This window comes from Clarias gariepinus, chromosome 2 (genome assembly GCF_024256425.1).
Source record: "Clarias gariepinus isolate MV-2021 ecotype Netherlands chromosome 2, CGAR_prim_01v2, whole genome shotgun sequence".
In the NCBI taxonomy this organism is placed as follows: domain Eukaryota; kingdom Metazoa; phylum Chordata; class Actinopteri; order Siluriformes; family Clariidae; genus Clarias; species Clarias gariepinus.
Genome location: NC_071101.1, coordinates 2245293 through 2261705, shown reverse-complemented (window position 1 = coordinate 2261705; position 16413 = coordinate 2245293). Strand labels below are relative to the sequence as shown.

At 40.4% G+C, this 16413-nt stretch overlaps 2 protein-coding genes across 3 annotated transcripts; both read left to right on the top strand.

Annotated features, from left to right (window-relative positions):
* Positions 1-255: 255 nt before the first annotated feature.
* On the top strand, positions 256-5327 carry psmb10 (proteasome 20S subunit beta 10). Its single transcript, XM_053510662.1, has 8 exons — positions 256-470; positions 2238-2331; positions 2426-2523; positions 3261-3401; positions 3543-3658; positions 4526-4584; positions 4697-4848; positions 5130-5327. Exons 1-8 carry the CDS (start codon positions 406-408, stop codon positions 5239-5241), a joined length of 837 nt encoding a protein of 278 aa, XP_053366637.1. The 5' UTR covers positions 256-405; the 3' UTR covers positions 5242-5327.
* A 505-nt stretch (positions 5328-5832) lies between these two features.
* Positions 5833-14372, top strand: LOC128512470 (histone H3-like centromeric protein A). Of its 2 annotated transcripts, none has more exons than XM_053485769.1 (5): positions 5833-5917; positions 11679-11819; positions 11905-12020; positions 13277-13351; positions 13490-14372. In XM_053485769.1, the coding sequence occupies exons 2-5, from the start codon at positions 11729-11731 to the stop codon at positions 13616-13618; spliced, it is 411 nt and encodes a 136-aa protein (XP_053341744.1). In that variant the 5' UTR covers positions 5833-5917; positions 11679-11728; the 3' UTR covers positions 13619-14372. The 2 variants fall into 2 exon arrangements, with proteins under 2 accessions (XP_053341744.1, XP_053341752.1); XM_053485777.1 differs by having other exon boundaries at positions 5841-5931.
* Positions 14373-16413: the final 2041 nt, after the last annotated feature.

Sequence of the window (16413 nt, the reverse complement as noted above, 5' to 3'; positions counted from 1 at the left end):
AATACAGTATATATGTTAAATAATTCCATGTCTAAGTAGCATTCTTCTCTGCCTAACTTTAAGGGGCGGTGCCACAGCATATATATACTGTATATGAGTAACAGTTATCAGATATATACAGTAGACAGATTATTATTATTATTAATAATAATAATAAAAGTGAAGTGAATCAGGGGTAGTGCAGTAGTGTGTGAGTGAGAACTGAAATGAAACACATCCCTCTTAGTGTCACAGATGAAAGTGAAAGTAAGAGACACTACCGCATTTAGGGAAGAAAAGCGCTGACACACCGTCACACACACTCACACACACTCCATTTGATTTCCAGTTCGAGTCAGAGTTCCTCTCTATAACTGATCTGATTATATTATTATTATTATTATTTATTACCCAGCTGTGTGAACAATGCTGAGCTCGAGCTCGAAGTTTGAGGCTCCCACTGGAGGGTTCTGCTTCGATAACGCACGCAGGTGAGTGTGTGTGTGAGTGTGTGTGTGTTGGTATCTATCGCTACTTTGTGTCCTTCCTGTCCACCCTCTGGTCCTAGAGAGCCCGATGTCCCCTGTGTAGTACTTTAGTGTTAGTGTAACCAGAGAGAACCAGAAGGTTACACACACACACACACACCAGCTGAGTGTAAAGGTTTAATGGGACAGAAGCTAAACCAAGCTCAGTAGAAGTGACCAGGTGACGTCACTAACTGACTGGGGATTGTGTATTATAATAGAGACAGCGTCAGCTCAGTGCACTACTAATCAGAAGGTCATGAGTTCAAGCCCCTGCCCTGCCCCTGTGCCACTGGAGGGTGCTCGGGCAGGGTGCTCCACTGGAGGGTGCCCTCCACCCTGTAACGGCTCAGGTACAGTATAATCTCCTCTGCGTCAGGACGTCTGCTGTGACACCATGGAGGCTTTAAATGGAGTCTTTAAATGAGACGTAACTGATATCACACCACTACACACACCTGGGGTTTTCCTCTCAACTGTGATTGATTAATAAACGCGGAGCTGCGTGATGGACGGCTCCTGTTGCAAGCCGGCGCAAAACATGCCACATCTCGCCACACTGCGCGTTCTGCACATCATGTTGAACTTATACATTTAATTAATACATTTTATGTTCTTTCATTTTTATTATTATTTCTTTTGCAACTTTGTAAATTGTGCTTTTGTACACTTTTTGTACAATTTACATTTGTCTCATTTCTCATTTCCTTGTCGTAAGATCCTTAAATCTTTCTGTCTCTCCACACTGGGGGCAGGGGTAGCTCAGTGGTTAAGGACTACGGTTCGGAAGATCCCAGGTTCAAACCCCACAACCACCAAGTTGCCACTGTTGGGCCCTTGAGCAAGGCCCTTAACCCTCAACTGCTCAGATGTATAATGAGATAAAAATGTAAGTCGCTCTGGATAAGAGCGTCTGCCGAATGCCTAAATGTAAATGTCTCCACTCTATCGTCATCTTCTATTGTATTAAGGGTCACAGGGGCCTGGAGCCTATCCCAGGAGGCTTAGGGCACGAGGCGGGGTACAATTCATCACAGGGCACACACATTCATTTACCAATTCTGGAACACCAATTAGCCTAATCTCTATGACTTTAGACTGTGTGGAGAAACCAGAACCTACAAAGCACGAGGAGAACATGCAAACTCGCGGGAATCGAACCCGAAATCGAGTGCTAACCCTCTATTTGTTGGGTCATTAACAGTCGTATAAGCGTATACTCTGAATATCATACTGTGTACGGTCGTATATGCGTCACATTCGAAAATGCTGTATAGTGATGGGAAAGGTGTGTATGCAAACACTTTCTTTACTCATCATCAGAGACATTGACTCTTTTCGACCTCTCCTGACTTCTCAGGATTAAAGGTCACTTTAATCCCGAAGGTCACTTTAAAGGTCATGTGTAGAAAGAAAAAAAAAATGCTCCTTGCTTTTTGCCCTTTAGTCCATGTTTACAGTGAGTCGACGCAAGCTGATTAGATTTACACCCTAATATGTAAAATATGGGACCTTTAAAAATTAAAACCGTTCCCATACTAGGAAATAAACATTCACCACTGCAGGTAGACTTTGTACATGTTCCCTAATTTTTTACTTATAATATCATCTAAATAATGTTATAACTGGTGTTTGTTAAGTTTCTCAGCAATGTGCCATTCCACTGTTCATGAAACTCACACACTCTTTCTGTTTTTTATCGTACTCTTATTCTTCTTCTCCTGCTGTCAGAAATGCGGTGCTGGAGGGGGGGCTGTCGGAGAAGGGCTACAGCGCTCCAAAAGCCAGGAAGACTGGCACCACCATCGGGGGCATCTTATTCAAGGTCCGAGCGTCTCGTAAACACAGCACAGAGTCACGTTAGTGTATTATTAACAGTGTCTTAAATAAATAAATAAATGAATGTGTTGAATTTGCAGGACGGCGTGATCCTGGGCGCTGACACGCGGGCGACAGACGACATGGTGGTGGCCGATAAGAACTGCATGAAGATCCACTACATCGCGCCAAACATCTAGTGAGTGTGTGTGGATGCTGTAATCTGGCTCAGTGTAGGACCTGGTGTGACTGAGTGTGGATCTAATCTCACGTCTGATATCACGTTTCAGTATAACGCTGAGTGAGGAGGGGGCGGGGTTTCACTTTCCTTTACAAGCTGAAGGTTCAGCTTTTGTTTAGAGTCTGAAAGAACCAACCTGAGCCTGTTAAATCTTATCTCTCCATCTAACACCTCCCTTAGAACCAGCAGTTCTAATCCCACTCTGATTAGATAGATGTAGTGTTCTAATCTCACCGTGATTCGAAAGCTGTATCAGTCTAATCTCACAGGTATTGGACACTGTTAGTGTTCTGATCTCACTCTGATTGGACAGCTGTAGTGTTCTAGTCTCTCTGTGATTTTATAGCTGTAGTGTTCTAATCCCATGCTAAGTGGATCACTATAGCGTTTTAGTCTTACTCTGATTGGACAGCCATAGTGTTCTAATCTCTCTATCTGAGTGGATTGCTGTAGCGTTCTTATTCTCACACTGATTGGATAGGTGTAGTGTTCTAAACTTACTGTGATTGGACAGCTGTAGCATTCTAGTCTATAGTGTTCTAATCTCACCACAATTGGACGGTTGTATTATTCTCATCTCACTGTGATTGGAATGTGGTAGTGTTCTTATTCTTACTCCGATTGGACAGCTAAAGTGTTCTAATCTCATTGCGATTAAATAACTGTAGTGTTCTAACCTCACTCTGATTGGCCAGCTGTTGTGGAGCAGGCGTGGCAGCGGATGCTGACATCACCACCCAGATGATGTCATCCAACATCGAGCTGCACTCTCTGAGCACGGGACGTCCTCCTCTCGTCTGCACGGTGACACGGCAGCTCAAGCAGTTGCTGTTCAGGTGAGAGAGATGTTTATGTGACGAGCTCCTGCACCAGTGGAGCCTGGCAAAGTCACATCTGATTTTTCTTTTTTGCTGCCTGTTAAATTAAAAACCGTGGCTGATTGGTGGGATAAGTTTGTTTATGTGTGTGTGTGACAGGTATCAGGGACACATCGGCTCATCCCTCATCGTCGGGGGAGTGGACGTTGACGGCTCCCACCTCTTCAGCATCTACCCTCATGGCTCCTACGATAGACTGCCCTTTACCGCCATGGGTACGAGTCCTGAGCGTGTGCACTGCTGATGGAAAAAATACGTTTTAGATTATTATAGTATCATATCATCATCTGATTAATAACCACGTCTGGTGTCTTTCGCTTATACTCGTAACAGCAACACCAGGTAACCCTATGTGGTGTAATCCTAGTGCACTGCCACACTCCCTACATGATGACATTGAGGAGTGACAGTGAGCTAGACTCAGGTCAGACTAAAGTCACGTCTCAAAGGGGATTCCTAAATATGGTCTCACGTATTGAGATTTATAATTTTCTAAGAAACAGAAAAAAAATGAATCAGGCCAAATAGCTGAAGCACAGTCTGGACCTTTAAAATGATGCAGTGGTTTTATTTCTTAATCTTCACTCTGACTTCTGTTTAGACTCGACACTTGGTTTTGGACTCTATTTGAATCTGTGAGATTTATTCAGTTATGCAGTTTATTTGCTATTTTGTTAGTCAGTACAATTAAGCGAATCGGTGAGTCAGAATCGATTATCACATTTAAAATTATTTCAGTAACTTAAACATCCAATGATGTAAATTTGATGAATTGTTTATAAATACACCGCGGCTTTTTTTTTTTTTAGAAAATACAAACCGTTTCTATCTTGTTATGCGAGAGTATCACTTCTTCTTTTTGAGTTTATATGCAGTTGATGCAAAAGTGCCACCTACTGGACAAAACCTACTTATTAAACATCTTTATGATGTCAAACGATGAGTAGAGAGAGCGTGAGGACGGGCGAGTTGGGTATCGGTGATCACACACATTAATAATGAACGCTCGGTGATGTGGGTATAAAGTCTGACTTCACACTGTATATTTGATGTATATTATTAACACGATGAATATTTTGCAGGGTCCGGAGCCGCTGCAGCCATCTCTGTGTTTGAGGACCGGTACAAACCCAACATGGAGGTGAAAGAGATTTGATTAGATTTGTAGCCGAGTCTTTTAGATGACGTCCTGTATAGTCATTTATACACATCTCTCTCTCTCTCTCTCTCTCTCTCTCTCTCTCTTTTCTCAGCTGGAGGAAGGGAAGAAGCTGGTGCGTGACGCCATCGCCGCTGGGATTTTCTGTGACCTGGGCTCGGGTAGCAACGTGGATCTGTGTGTGATCACGGAGAAGGGAGTGGATTATCTGCGGGGCTACGACCAGCCTGTAAAGAAGGGACAGAAGTAAGAATGTCATGCTGTTAACACGGCGACAGGATGTACTCTGATCTGATTGGCCAGATGTTAATAATCACAGGTGTTATAATAATGCATATGTTCTAACAGGTTATCGTTTCTATAGCAACGTGTTATTCATAGGGAGGGCTCGAACGTGTGATTACTGATTCCTGTAAAGAACTGATGGAAGGAGTCTCCAGTGTCGGTGCTGTGTCACTGTGGTTCGGAGCTGAAGAGGCAGGACGCATTGATCTTATCTTCACTGTGTTTCATTTCCTCTCCTCCAGGGAAGGCAAGTACGTCTACAAGCAGGGGACAACCCCAGTGCTGACCAAGACCGTCACGCCACTCACCCTGGACCTGGTGGAGGAAACTGTGCAGATGATGGACAGCCAGTGAAGCTCCAAAACATCTCGCTTTTTGTTTTTTTGTATTTTTGAATAAGGAATTAAGTCATGTTCATTAAAGTAAGAAAGGAAAAAGTGTGTGTGTGTGTGAGTGTGTCATTTCTCTGACCAATAGTGTGACTTTAACTCAACGCCAGTATCTCAGGGTGCACATACTTTTGCTCATATAGTATGTGTGTGTATCTTTTTTTTTTTACTTTATTCAACAATTGCACAATTTACAAGAATATTAATCTCCATTATAAAAATAATAAATTGCACATTTTCCAACATTTCAAGTTTTTTAACATAAACAAAACAGACTCATATATATGTGTGTGTGTGTGTGTGTGTGTGTATCTAGTAGTAAATATAATAGTGGGGCTCGTCTTGTGTCACGTGATTAATGGTGTTTTTAAATAAACTAAAAAGCTCAGACGCGTAACGTTAGGTCACGTGATTTAAAGCGCCCCAACGGTTTGTCCTAGCGCGCTCTCCGTAGTAACGGTCTGCTTTGGTGACGTCACGGGCCAGCTCGCTCCTGATTGGTCGGTGGGGAGTTCCGGCGCTGTTGCGGCATTGTTTAAACTGAGTGCAGGAACAGCGGAGAGAAACAGCCGAGCGTTCGGGGAGTGTGTGTGTGTGTAAAAGTGTGTGTGAAAGTGTGTGTGCTGAGTGACCGCGTACAGGTGAGAGACCCGAGGTTATTATTATTATTATTATTATTATTAATTTAATTATTATTACTGAGTAAATGCGTACCGCTTTGTTATTAAAGCACAGAGCCGCTGAAACGGTGTGTGTGTGTGTGTGTGTGTGTGTGTGTGTGTGTGAGAGAGTGAGTGAGTGAGTGAGTGAGAGTGTGTGTGTGAGAGTGTGTGTGTGAGATAAATAATGCAGTTATGTCGTTGTTAGAATGAGGTGGTGTTATTGTTTTCTGTATACATGGAGTGTGTTGCGTGTTTATATAAACATTTATACACCACATTATACACACTGTATACACACTACACATACACTATACACATTATACACACTACACATACACTCTATACGTACACTATACACATTATACACACGACACACACACACTCTATACGTACACTATACACATTATACACACGACACACACTCTATACGTACACTATACACATTATACACACGACACACACTCTATACGTACACTATACACATTATACACACGACACACACTCTATACGTACACTATACACATTATACACACTACACACACACACTCTATACGTACACTATACACATTATACACACTACACACACACACTCTATACGTACACTATACACATTATACACACTACACACACACACTCTATACGTACACTATACACATTATACACACGACACACACACACTCTATACGTACACTATACACATTATACACACTACACACACACACTCTATACGTACACCATACAGATTATACGCACTACACATGCGCTCTATACGTACACCATACAGATTATACGCACACTACACATACACTATACAGACTATACACTATACACATTATACTCACTGTATACATACTACACATACACACTCTATACGTACACTATACACATTATACACACTGTATACACACTACACACACTATACCTACACTATACAGATTATACACACTACACATACACTCTATACGTACACTATACACATTATACACACGACACACACACACTCTATACGTACACTATACACATTATACACACTACACACACACACTCTATACGTACACCATACAGATTATACACACTACACATACACACTCTATACGTACACTATACACATTATACACACTGTATACACACTACACACACTATACCTACACTATACAGATTATACACACTACACATACACTCTATACGTACACTATACACATTATACACACGACACACACACACTCTATACGTACACTATACACATTATACACACTACACACACACACTCTATACGTACACCATACAGATTATACACACTACACATACACACTCTATACGTACACTATACACATTATACACACTGTATACACACTACACACACTATACCTACACTATACAGATTATACACACTACACATACACTCTATACGTACACTATACACATTATACACACGACACACACACACTCTATACGTACACTATACACATTATACACACTACACACACACACTCTATACGTACACCATACAGATTATACACACTACACATGCGCTCTATACGTACACCATACAGAGTATACGCACTACACATGCGCTCTATACGTACACCATACAGATTATACGCACTACACATGCGCTCTATACGTACACCATACAGATTATACACACTACACATGCGCTCTATACGTACACCATACAGAGTATACGCACTACACATGCGCTCTATACGTACACCATACAGATTATACGCACACTACACATGCACACTATACAGATTATACACTATACACATTATACACACTGTATACACACTACACATACACTATACAGACTATACACTATACACATTATACTCACTGTATACATACTACACATACACACTCTATACGTACACTATACACATTATACACACTGTATACACACTACACACACACTCTATACGTACACTATACACATTATACACACTGTATACACACTACACACACACTCTATACGTACACTATACACATTATACACACTACACATACACTCTATACGTACACTATACAGATTATACACACTACACACACACACTCTATACGTACACCATACAGATTATACACACTACACATACATTCTATTTGTGCACCATACAGATTATACACACTACACATGCGCTCTATACGTACACCATACAGATTATACGCACTACACATGCGCTCTATACGTACACCATACAGATTATACGCACTACACATGCGCTCTATACGTACACCATACAGATTATACGCACTACACATGCGCTCTATACGTACACCATACAGAGTATACGCACTACACATGCGCTCTATACGTACACCATACAGAGTATGCGCTCTATACGTACACCATACAGATTATACGCACACTACACATGCGCTCTATACGTACACCGTACAGATTATACGCACACTACACATGCACTCTATACGGACACCATACAGATTATACGCACACTACACATGCACACTATACAGATTATACACTATACACATTATACACACTGTATACACACTACAAATACACTATACAGACTATACACTATACACATTATACTCACTGTATACACACTACACATACACTCTATACGTACACTATACACATTATACACACTACACATACACTCTATACGTACACTATACACATTATACACACTACACATACACTATACAGATTATAAACTATACACATTATACACACTGTATACACGCTACACATACACTCTATACGGACACCATACAGATTGTACATACACTACACATGCACTCTATACGGACACCATACAGATTATACATACACTACACATGCACTCTATACGGACACCATACAGATTATACATACACTACACATGCACTCTATACGGACACCATACAGATTATACATACACTACACATGCACTCTATACGGACACCATACAGATTACATACATACACGTTACGCATTAAATACACAGTATATGTCCCATTCATACACTACACACAGTCTACACACTGTATACACGCTATACATACACATTAAACACAGTATGCATGTTCATATACATATGCAGTACACTACACACATCATGCATACACTACACACAGTATACACACTATACATATTATACATACACCACACACAGTATACACAAAATATACACACTTTGTCTTATGCAAAAGTTTAGGCACCATTGATAAAGATCAGATTTTTGTGATTTGAAAAGATGTTCATGGTCTCTTGGAAACAGAAAAAAATGCACAATGTTTTCGGGAAACATGGATGCATAGTTTCCATAACTAGTTGCAAGCCATAAAAAAAAATATATATATATATATATCGCAGTGTGCAAAAGTTTGGGCACCTTAAGCTTACCAAAGTATACACATTTTTACAAGGTTTCAGACTTTAATCAGCTCGTCAGATCTGATGTATGGCAACAGCTTTAATTAATAAATGCCAGTTTCAAAGCTTTATAAATCCTTTGACCATTCAAACCTTGTGGACACACATGTGGACACTTAACAACCATGGGTTCCTCTTAGCAGCTGTGTAAGACTCTGAAAATGAAAGTTATTGATGCCCAAAATGCAGGAGAAGGCTACAAGAAGATAGCAAAGCGTTGTCAGCTTGCAGTTTCCACAGTGAGAAATGTAATTAAGAGACGTCAGCTCAGGGATGTGGAGGTCAAGAAAACTCGCGGAGAGAACTGCTCGTATGCTGGTCAGAAAGGCGAGTCAAAACCACCATTTGACTGCAATAAAACCTGCAGGAAGATTTAGCATACTCAGGAGTGTTGGTGCACCGTTCCACATGACCTTTATGGAAGAGTCAGCAGAAGAAAACCTTACCTGCGTCCCCATCATAAAATCGGAAGTATGCAACAGAACATCTCCAGAAGCCTGATGCGTTTTGGAAACAAGTGCTGTGGACTGATGAAGTTAAAATAGAACTCTTTGGCCGCAATCAGCAAAGGCATGTTTGGAGAAAAAAAAGAGCAGCATTTGATGAAAAGAACACCTTGCCAACTATTAAGCATGGGGGTGGATCTACCATGCTTTGGGGTTGTGTTGCAGCCGGCGGCACAGGAAACATTGCTCGGGTGGAGGGAAGAATGAATTCCACTGAATACCAGCAAATTCTGAAAGCAAACACCACACCATGTGTAAAAAAAAAAAAAGCTGAAAAAAGGATGTCTTCTACAACAGGAAAATGATCCTAAACATACCTCGAAATCCACTATGTAATACCTCAAGAGACGCAAGCTGAAGGTTTTGGAACAGCCATCACAGACCCCTGATTTAAACATCATTAAAATTTGTGGGTAGATCTTAGAAGAGCTGTGCATGCAAGACGACCAAAGAATATTACAGAACTAGAAGCCTTTTGGAAAGAAGAATGGCAGAAAATCCCAAGTACATGAACTGTAATTCAATTCAATTCAATTTTATTTGTATAGCGCTTTTAGCAATTTTCATTGCCGCAAAGCAGCTTTACACAGTCAAAAGAATTATTTAAGTTTGTATGAAATGTGAGTTTGTATGAATCAAAATGGTCAGTTTGTCCCTGGTGAGCAAGCCGAGGGCGACAGTGGCAAGGAAAAACTCCCTGAGATGGTAATAGGAAGAAACCTTGAGAGGAACCAGACTCAACAGGGAACCCATCCTCATCTGGGTGAAACAGAAAGCAGTAAATGATCTGCATTTATACAGTGTGTAGGGTGGGAGGCAGTTCAGCTATAATAGCTGATGTTAACTGTAAGACTTTACCTGGTTATAAAAAGCGTTTGCAAGCTGTGATATCTGCCAGAGGAGGTGTTACTAAGTACTGATTATGTAGGGTGCCCAAACTTTTGCACAGTGCCATGATAATGGTTTTATTTTTCTTTGTTTAATTTATAAGGTAACTATGAATTAATGTTTTCTGAAAATATTTTGCATTTTGTTCCCATTTTCAAGAGAGACTGTGTTAACATCTTTTCAATAAAAAAAAAAATTATTATTTATCAAGGGGTGTATAAACTTTTGCATAAGACACATGCACTACACTTATACACACAGTATATGAACTAGACATACACATTACACATGATACATACACACCACATCTATACCTTACACATTGTACACGTAGTATATACACCACTACATATTATACATGCACAATACACATGATACATACACTATACATTTTACAAGCTGCACACTGACGAATCACATTATAATTAAATTAAATTGTATTTATATAGCGCTTTTAACAATGGTCCTTGTCTCAAAGCAGCTTCACAAAATGAAAAGAAAATGTATGGAAGTGTCTTATGATTCGTCTACTTCGATCAAAAGGTGCAGTTTATTTGTTGGTACCAAGTATAATGAAAACTACCAGCGGGGCAGAACTTTCCCCACACTATATATACACTATACATATTATACACACAGAATGCACACTCCACACAGTATATAAATTATACGTACAGTATATATACACTACACACACACACATTCTGTTCTAGCCCCACTGACACATGGCAGTCCTGTGTGCAGTACATCTCTGAGGGGGTGTTTAGGGTCGCTGCCTCACTCCAGTGTGTAACGTGTTCTCGTGCACTGGATCTGTAACTGGGACGTGATCCACATCACCAGTGTATAAGATAAACACTACGTCCTGCCCTATGGAGGTGTATCTGTATCTAAACAGAGATTGCGCTGTGACATACTGGATGCTTTACTGTGGAACAATGGATTTTATTGTGTGTGTGTGTGTTAGCTTCAGTATCAGAGTGTCCTTCCTGCTGTGTCGGGTCGAGTGTAAGCGTGATGAGGCGTGACTCGTCCTCACACCGGCGCAAGCAGGGGACTCCAAAGCGCAGGACCCCCGCACGCACACGCAGAGACAGCGGACCCTCAGGTATATCACGTGTTTAATAACGGATATTAGTTTAAATGTGTGTGTGTGGTGCTCAAACGAGGTTTGTGTGTGTGTGTGTGTTCAGAGGCGACTCCGAGGAAGAAGCGGAGGTTTCGTCCGGGCATGAGAGCGCTGATGGAGATCCGGAAGTTTCAGAAATCTACAAACCTGCTGCTGCGTAAAGCACCGTTTTCACGCCTGGTACGCACAAACTTATTATATATACACACACACACACACACACACACACACACACACACACACACACACTATACTCACTATACACACTATACACACACACTCGGACAAACTCACTATACACACTCGCACGCACTCGCTAAATGCACGCACGCACTAAACGCTCGCATTTGCTAAACACTTGCACGCACTCTCTATATGCACACTTGCACGCACTCGCACACTCACTATATACACACTTGCACGCACTCACACACTCACTATATACACACTTGCACGCACTCGCACACTCACTATACACACACTCGCACACTCACTATATACACACACACACTCGCACACTCACTATACACACACACACACTCGCACACTCACTATACACACACACACACTCGCACACTCACTATACACACACACACACTCGCACACTCACTATACACACACACACACTCGCACACTCACTATACACACACACACACTCGCACACTCACTATACACACACACACACTCGCACACTCACTATACACACACACACACTCGCACACTCACTATACACACACACACACTCGCACACTCACTATACACACACACACACACTCGCACACTCACTATATACACACACACACACACTCGCACACTCACTATATACACACACACACACACTCGCACACTCACTATATACACACACACACACACTCGCACACTCACTATATACACACACACACACACTCGCACACTCACTATATACACACACACACACACTCGACACTCACTATATACACACACACTCGCACTCACTATATACACACACACACACACTCGCACACACACTATATAACACACACACACACTCGCACACTCACTATATACACACACACACACACACGCACACTCACTATATACACACACACACACACTCGCACACTCACTATATACACACACACACACACTCGCACACTCACTATATACACACACACACACACTCGCACACTCACTATATACACACACACACACACTCGCACACTCACTATATACACACACACACACACTCGCACACTCACTATATACACACACACACACACTCGCACACTCACTATATACACACACACACTCTCTATAAACATGTTTTAATTCTTATATTATATATTGTTATATTAGACATTATATTTAATTTTTTATTATACTTTATATTGTTATTATATTATATTTCTCCCTCTGTGTGTGTGTGTGTGTGTGTGTGTGTGTGTGTGTGTGTGTAGGTGAGGGAGGTGTGTCAGTTGTTCTGCAGGGAGAATATAAAGTGGCAAGGCTATGCTATCTTAGCCCTACAGGAGGTACTCTACACACACACACACACACACTATACGATGTTCACATCACGTTTAGTAATTATCCACTGTATCCAGACTTTATATATACACACACACACTCACACATATAAAAACGGTCTTGACTCCCTGTGTGTCCCTCAGGCTGCCGAGGCGTTCCTGGTGCGTCTCTTCTCCGATGCTAACCTGTGTGCGATTCACGCCAAGCGAGTGACTCTGTTCCCCAAAGACATCCAGCTGGCTCGGCGAATCAGAGGCGTGGAGAACATATGACCTGCTCTAATCTTTCAGCCGTGTGTGTGTGTGTGAGTTATTTGTTTAATTCAAAGGTTCTACACGTTCTTGACGTGTTCCCCATGTTAGCCGAGTTGCTCCAGCGCAGCATTAACTGGACAAAAAAAAAGGGGTTAGGGTAACGTATATACACACACACACACACACACTGTTCCTCCTAATGCCTAATTTCGAAATATGCTAAATATAACTAATTATAAAATTATAATGTTTTATATTTATAATACTCACTTTTGAATTGTACTCAGATTTCAGTGATTTGTTATAACGCGGAAACAATATTTTTATGTGCGGGATAAACAGATCAGATTGTAAAACATTTTATAATTAAAATGTTTATTAAACATTTTAGTTAATTAAACTGTTTAAAGTGTAGAATGTTCAGCTGTAGGTGTGTGACGGTGTGCGTTTTTCTGTATGACGTTCAGGCAGCCAACTACTGAGCTGACCACCAGGGGGCGGTGGAGGTCTTCCTACTTGTCCTGAGTGACAGTAGTGTGTGTGTGTAGTACATTGTAATTCTCTCATGAATTTGTGAGTGTGTGTTTCATACTCAGAGCCGTGTGGTACTCACATTAAGAAGAAAATTGTATAAATGTTTATTTCATGATTTATTCGTTATTCTTTGTATACTTTGTTTAAGAGTTTTTTTATTTTTATTCCTTAATGTAATTTTAATCGGATGTGTACATAATGTTTGATGTTTTTACAGTTAATAAAACGTTTTGTAATAGTGCTGAGTCCTCTGTTTCTCTCTTTAAAGCGCTATGTGTCTGTGCGCGCACGTGTATATGTCAGACTTTTTGTAGCCACGTTATAGCAGCTATTAACACTCGTCCCCTCAACAACTTTTCTTTATTCTCTCTTTTTTCAAGTTAAAAAAGAATGAAAACTCAGAAACTGCAGGTACATGTAAACTCCCTCCGCCTGAAGATATCTGAAAGCTGCACCGTCACTTCTGAATGTTACTAAGTACTGACACTGGAGACTCCTTCCACTAATGTTACAAAAACATGCATAAACTTCTCCTTGCATAAAAAACACATTTTGAAATCTGTTTATTACGTCCAATCGGGGATCAAAACTCCCTACAGTTAAATTTACGGAGTTATGTCGGTGTTTTAACATTTTATCATACTCAACAGAAAATTTGTCCAGTAGCAAAAAATTATAGGTACTGTATATCCATTTGTGCTACTTTCTCACTATCTTATGGCTATAGGTTTGAGTTGTAGTCACAGCGCTGCAAATAAAACAACAAAAAAAACAGGTACACTACCATTTACACTTGCAAATGTATTTTTTGTTTGGTGATTTTTTTTTTCTACATTATTTCTACAACAATACTTGAAATTTCCAAAATATGAAATAATGCATATGTATTATGTAACAACAGCAGCAGTCAGTTGTTATTTTAAGACATGAAGGTCAGCTGTTCTGGAGCAGTTCTCACAAAAACAGTATTATAATCGAGTGTGTTTGTAAAACCCATCAAGCTCCATGATGATGAAACTGTCTCTCATGAAGACCTTCCCAGGAAATCAAGACCAAAGCTGAGCTCTGCTGCAGAGGAGAAGTTCATTTAGAGTCACCAGCCTCAGAAATCACCAATTAACAACCAGCAGCTCAGATTAGAGCCGTTATGAAGCTTTACAGAGCAGAAGGAGCAGATAAACATCTCAATATCAACTGTTCAGAGGAGATTATTCTGTGTTTGGGATAATAAACGCCTTCAGTATTGTTTTATAGTGTAGAGAGAAATAAACATCAAGAACGACCATGGAGTTAGAAGGGGTGTACAAACTTTTGAGCGGTAGTGTATACATCAGAGGTAGCATTTTCTGACTTTGTGACTTGTTTGAATAATTTCAGAAAATAACTCTGATCCTTTCTGATAAGTTAATTGAATCATAACTGTAACAATATCAATATCTCGAAATTATTAACCATGTGAGTAAAATAAAACACAGCTTTTAATACTAAACATGGAGCCACAAGTCGCTGGGACTAGTAGTCCTGATTTATGGGTGGAGCCCTAAAGCATTGAAACAAGGCGTGAGGTACGATCTTACTGTTAGACCACCATGTGCTCATCATGGTTCATGGATTTGTAGCGATTCGCAAAATAAATAATAACAATAATAATGAAAGCATGAACTGGGCTTTCATGACAAACAGAAGGGTAGGGGCGGGGCTTATTAATGAGATGTGATTGGGGCTCTTAGCTCTCCTGCTACGTTAATTAACATGAAGTAGATACTGAGAATGAATAAAGGAATGAATGGATTGTTTAATGTGCTGTTACATTATTCTTTATATAGAACAGAGTATTGAAGCTGTAACTCCTGAGTTTAGAGTTCAACACTAACCTGAAGTGGTGCATTTTTCCTGTGTGTGTCTATTTGTGTTTTTTTTTTTATTATTGTTTATGACTATATTAAACGACATTAACCAGCCTGACAGCTCAGTGATTAACAGCTTTCATGTTTGTTGTTAACACAAAGTTAATCTGCTGATAAACACGTACTATAAACATGTGCACTGCTTTACAAAAGGACCGATGCTCAGTCCTGATGTTTACAGCTGTTTCCTCTGGATGTTCAACATTCCTCTGATTTTAGGATCGTCTGATAGTGATTTGATCTCCGAGATAAACTAATAAATAACCTGCAGGCTCACCGAACTGAAGTAATGAGATGTTTATTAAAGACATGATGTCATCATTTTGCTCTTGTGTAATAGTACAGTATGTAAGGATGTTGGTAGAGGTATCT